The sequence below is a fragment of the Trichechus manatus genome, unplaced genomic scaffold (assembly GCF_000243295.1).
Source record: "Trichechus manatus latirostris isolate Lorelei unplaced genomic scaffold, TriManLat1.0 scaffold00054, whole genome shotgun sequence".
Classification (NCBI taxonomy): domain Eukaryota; kingdom Metazoa; phylum Chordata; class Mammalia; order Sirenia; family Trichechidae; genus Trichechus; species Trichechus manatus.
Window position 1 is genome coordinate 13,050,853 of NW_004443990.1, and position 6,099 is coordinate 13,056,951.

A 6,099-nucleotide genomic window follows, 5' to 3' on the forward strand; every position below is an offset into this window, starting at 1 on the left:
GAATTTTTTCACTTTAATTACTGCAGCCACCATTACGTGTAAGGATCCCACTAAATCTCTAGCCCACACGCGCAAAGAAAAACAGGCTAGGCGCTTTAAAAATTGTTTTACTAAATATTAAGCAAGAAGAGGAAAACATCATATAAAACTGGAAGCATAAAAATAACCCAATTTTAAATTCGTTCAAATCTTACCATGACAGCCACGCCAAGTACCCTTTCTCAGGAAAGACTCCTCACGGGAGCTGTCCCTTTTAAACCTCTGATTCTAGCCCTTCCCATTCTGTTCTAGACTCCACCTCTCATCCAGACAATGGAAGATAATGGTTGTTAAGTGCAGTGGATGGCTCATCCCAGGAAGAACATTATAGATTTCACACACATATTAGCATATGAAGAAACCATTCACCAGTACTTTAAACCCTATTAAAATGTCTTCTAGTTAATCTGGGCCCCAACATCAAATTTAAAAAGACGTGTATCTTTTTAAATTTGGACTGTCATCTAAAATTTAGGTTGTAAGTATTAGTTATTCTGTCAAGTTTCATAAAGGTTAAAAAAGAGAAGGTCTGTAAAAAATCTGATGCAGTATTTTTCATGGTTTTTACCAGGAAGGGTGGGTCCATGCCAACTAGAGGGCCAAGCACAATCATGAACTATTTATTTGGTGCCTACTACATGCCAGGCCTTATAATAGGTGGGTCCAAATAATCTACCCCACATTACTGGAAAGCAGAGGTTTGTAAGATAAGAATTTCAGGGGCTTTCACTTCAGACACTCTAGCTGTAAGATTTTTGGCAAGTTACCTCTCTAAGTCTCAGTTTCCATATACAAAACAGGTGAAACACCATCCATCATACAAAGTTGTTACAAAGATTACAGCAACAAAACCACCGTGCCTAGCACATAAGACTTCAACAAATGGCATGATTATTGCATTATTACATTCTACCCAATTTGTGGATAAAAACGTCAAACAGAACAGGGACAATCACATAACCTTGTACCCTATAGCCCACTACTCCTCCCAATAGTCCACCTACAATGTCATAATAATCAAACCCAACACAATCTGGTGTAGGCGTTTTAGCTACAAATTCATCCCACAATCCTAATATCCATCTCACACTGGCCTATCTCCATGTATCAATAAGGTTATCATTTTCAAGACAGACAGTGATGACTGTCAAAAAAGTAAACACATAATTTGGTATATTTTCATCTTAGTGAAGCCAAGCTCTGTCTTAAGTATTCACACACCATACATTTAATAATCTATACTAATGACTAAAAAACCGAATATTCCAATTCTATGGGGATGGAGGGGGGAAGTATCAGGAAAGACTGGGAGAACATACCTCAAAATGTTAACAGTGAAATATACATATTAATATGTTTATAATAAAATTAATCTCTAGCTAAGAAACTGAACTTTATGCAAAGTTTCTTTTAAAAGAATTTAGGCGAAAAGACAGGATTGGAAGCAGTATTAATATCATAATTATGTAAATAAGGTATTTATGTACATAAAAAAGCTAGAAGAAGATATACCAAAATGCTACCTGTGGTTATCTTTAGGTGGCAGGATTAATATTTTCTTCTGAATGCTTTTTAAAATTGTAATATATTTTCCACTACAAACATATATTACTTTTATAGCCAGAAAAATTAAAATACTACAAAAAAAATCTACTCTAGAATATCACCTAATTAACATCTTCTATCATGCAGGGATTCCATTTTTCCATTAAAATAAGTGGAAGATTTGTTGGCTTGAATATGTTTCCTTATGTAGAGATGTCCATTATCATGGGATTTGTTCTAATGGGAACACTTAACCCTTTAAAATTATAGTGAGGTTTACAAACAACTAAAGGATTCAATTTTTTTTCTATTCCAAATCAACTGTACTTTATTTTCCTAAGACTTCCTGTTTCCACTCTCAACATCCCAGTTTTGGGGGATTAGTGTTGTTAGCTGCTGTTTAAGCTCTAATTGCAAGAGAAGACTGCTCGCACTTTTACCAAATGACCAATCTGAAAGGCAGAAGCTTAGAAACCAGTGATCAAATGTGAGAACATTTGTGTCAGTTCATACTAATTAAATATTTTACTTTTACTCACCATGTATTTCTCTTTCTGTTCTTTGCTCAGCCCAGAATTTCTTTTCTTCCTGAGTTCAGCCACCTTTTCCTTATATCGTAGCTGCCTCTCTGTTGGTGCCTAAAAAGGAAAAGCTAGAAAACTAAATATGAAGTCAAGCTTCAAAATGAATGCGCGCGCATATACACACACGCGCACACGCACAAAGAGGGGGAAGGGTGGAGGAAAATGAAAGCACAACAAAGCTTTGCAGCCTCCAAACAAGAGAAAAACTTCAGTCAACACCAGATATGTTAGAGCCACCCTGTGAACACTATGGCAATTTAAAAATTCCAAATTGGGTTCCCTCATTACCCAGACCACTACCCTTACTGCCAGTTAATATGGGTTCAGGAATACAAACTTACTTTGATATTAACCCAAAGAGAACACAAATTAAGGATGGAAGTCTCCACCAAAGCAACAAGAATAAAATAAAGATCATTTCAATTCAGTAATCAATCACTCATTAATGCTGTTTTCCAAGTAGTGGCCTGATTAACAGTGATACAAAAATGAATAAAAATAGAAAAAATGAATTAGAACCCAAGGTAACGATGAAAAGTACAGCTACTACTTATGGAGTGCTTATTACCTGCCAAGCACTGGGGATAGATATTTTATATACATAATTTAGCTGACTCCCTTAACTACCCTACCAGGTGGTCTTATTAACCCCATTTTATTAACAAGGAAATAAAGTTTAAAGACATTAGCTGACTTGCCCAAAACCACACAGCTAGAGAAACAGAATCATAGTATTCAAATCCAGATGTGTCTGGCTCCAAAGCCCACACACTTCTCCTCTATGACCATGCTTCCTCTGCTACCCACCCACAATCTAACCACAAAAACAGACATCCATATCGTGAGCTATGTATAATACAATGTGACAAGGACTAAACTAACATTTTGAGCAAATTACAATGGGAATACACGAGGAAAAAATTCATTAATGATGGGAAAAGATTTGGGAAGAATTCCTAGAACAGCTGAGAGTCACACAATGCCTTGATAAGAATAAATAAAATCTCTTTTTGGCATAGGTAGAGCATTCTAAGCAGAAAAATAGCAAGAGTAAAGACAAAATGCATTTAGGGAGGAACAAGAATTAAGTGTAACCAACGCGGCAATGAATGTTCAGAGAGGCACAGGGAAGATGAGGACAAAGTAGCATCCCGGAAACCAAGGGAAGATTAAAGTAGAAGAGAAATGGCATAGTCAACAAGTGACAGATGCTAAGCAGTCACTGGTAAGCCCAGAAACACACCAACAGAGTGGAGGGTCTGAGGCCAAACTATAACGGGTTAAAAGACAGACACAAAATGAGGAAATGGAGCAAGTATAATCTTTCACACAATCACGATTACACTACTATTAGTAGTAGTAGCAGCAAAATTCCTTCATTTATGAAGTAGACTAGTGCTTGTTTTATAAAAATTTACTATTTGAAAAGCAAATATGATTCTGAGTTAAGGACTGCAAGATCAGTTATTTAGACATACCACAGGAAACAATAGGCATGAATATACCTAAAGACAGTGATGAGGCAAAGGAGATCCAAGACACGGATCTCAAACTGAACGCCAGAGCTTTAACAAGGCCCATACCTGGTGCCTGGTTGCATGCCTGTTGTTGTCATCTTCCCTGTGGGACAGCATCCTTTCTTCTATCTGCTTATCCCGGCTCTGTGCTCTCACCTGCAACCATCAACAACGTCAATAAATCCACCTGCTTCTAAGACTACATTTATTTAAAGCATAAGAATACAACAATCCCTTGAATCTATGCTGCACCTTTACTTTCAGAGAGTTTTCACATTATCACAATCTCTGTATTAAAAAGATAAAGCCAGTTTTACAGTCTCTGTTTTCTCAACCATTAACTGAGAATCAGAGAAGTGAAGTGACTACAGCCAAATGGTGCTAAAGCTAAGATTTTAATTAAGTCTGATGACTCTGAGCCTGGACTCTTTCCACTATACACTGGATTAAGAACAGTGTGAGAAAAGTGCAGGAACAGAGTAAGGAAGTGCAAAGAAAAGGTTAGAAAACCTGGGTTCAAGTCTACATGGCCACTTAATTCTGTAGATCTTAGACAAATCACATGAGCTTTCCAACAGTTTCAATTTCGTCACCTGAGAAGTAAAGTCTCATACATCTAATTGCCTATCCAACTTCTCCACGAACACACTGTGGGGTCAAAACAGAACGAACATTCCCCCACAAATCTGCTTCACCACAAACCTTTCCCATATAAATAAACGGTAACACCATCTATATAGTCAATCAAATCAAACACTTGAACGCCATCCCTGATTCTTCTCTCCCCTTCACACCTCACATCAAAACCATCAGTGAGTCTAGTAGGCTGCTCCTCCTGCAAAAATTCATCCTGAATCCAATCAATTCTTAAATCTCCACTGATAAAACCCTAGTCCAGGCCACCATCTATGCCTGAACTTCTGAGTAGCCTTCCAACTAGCCTCCCCTGTGTCAACTTGTAACCATACAGTCCATTCTCCACATACTAGCAAGCAGTGATTTTTAAAAAGTGTATGAAATTATATCATGCCTCTGATAAAGCCTTCCAAATGCTTCCCACTGCCATCAGAAAAACCAAACCTACAATGTCCTTCATGATCACTCAGGGCCTTTGCACTTGCTATTCCTTCTACATAGATCTCTCTTCCCCTAGATCTTTACACAACTGCCTTTTGCCATCATCCATGTCCCAGGTCAAATGCCAACTCCTCAGGAAGGTCTTCCTTGACCATCCTAGCAGAAGCAGTACTACATCCCCTCCAAAAAAGTCACTTCCTAGTCTTTTTGCTCCTCATAGCATTTACCACTAGATGAAATTCCTATTTACGTATTAATTTATATAAGTTTTACCTCCCCCATGAGAATGTAAACTCCTAAAAGGCTATCTTTTTGTCTTATTCACTGAATCCTCAGATACCTATTAACAGTGTTTGGCACATGCAGCCACAGAAACATATTACCAAATAAAAATGGTATTATAGGCAATCTCAAAGCTTTACTGAGAAACTCAGAGTAATCATGTATACCCAGGTGCTTTTAAAAGCTGTATAGAGCTTTTTATAAATATGAGCAATCTATCTAATCTTTCCATTTGGGATTCTCAATTTAATATATCATCTTTCATAAATTCTCCTGATCCTCCAAGTACATGTTCCAGTAGTAAAAATGGATCATATTGAGCCTGGTCCCCCTCATAAAGAAGAAGGGAGAAAAAAAGAGGAAAATTTCAGGATACAAATGCTCTTCTTTTTTTGGAATTTTCTTCCAGAATGGAAATTTCTCTCTCTTTTTTTTTTAAATAAATTGCTCAATTAATTGCTACAAGCCAACGATTTTTAAAAAGTTATACCTTAGGAAGATTTTCAAGTTAAGCCATCTATAGTATCAGATCTTTATATTTAAAGACAAGTGGCAGGGGACAACTTTCAAAAATAAAGATCATGGTTATCTTCAGAGAAAGAGATACTTAATGCCTTATAAGCCTGTAATGCAGAGGTTGGCAGCTGCTCCTGTTTTGACCTGGTCTCAAAATGGATAGATAATGGGAAGACTTACTACTTACAGAGTAAAAGACACTGCCTTGTTTATACAAAAGATTTGGAATGAAGAAAAATAATAAGGGTTCTCGACCTTAAAATCCACGTAAGTACTGAAAGTATACTACTTTGCTGGAAGACACAATAAAGAAGCTTTTCCCCCTGTGGCTTACTTGTAAGTAAAACATCAAATTCCTGAATCAGAATTAATGTTAGCTGTTGTTGTTTTGTGCCACTGAGTCAATTCCAACTCATAGTGACCCAACAGGACAGAGCAGAACTGCCCCATAGGGTTTCCTAGACTGTAATCTTTATGGAAACAGACCGCCAGGTCTTTTCTACTTGGAGCTGCTGGTGGATTCGAAAGGTCGACCTTTT

The 6,099-nt window shown here is 37.3% G+C and overlaps 1 protein-coding gene across 7 annotated transcripts in view; it reads right to left on the reverse strand.

Moving 5' to 3' along the window:
* Nucleotides 1-6,099, reverse strand: part of KAT7 (lysine acetyltransferase 7) — a 36,676-nt gene that overhangs the window by 19,235 nt on the left and 11,342 nt on the right. For 5 of the 7 annotated variants that reach the window (XM_023732773.1, XM_023732771.1, XM_004377951.2 and 2 more), the window contains 2 exons: nucleotides 3,752-3,841; nucleotides 2,124-2,222 (listed from right to left, as the gene is read on the reverse strand). In XM_023732773.1, the coding sequence (XP_023588541.1) occupies nucleotides 2,124-2,222; nucleotides 3,752-3,841 (189 nt within the window). The remainder of the gene's footprint in view (nucleotides 1-2,123; nucleotides 2,223-3,751; nucleotides 3,842-6,099) is intronic. The other 2 variants (XM_023732772.1, XM_004377952.2) reach the window with 1 other exon arrangement.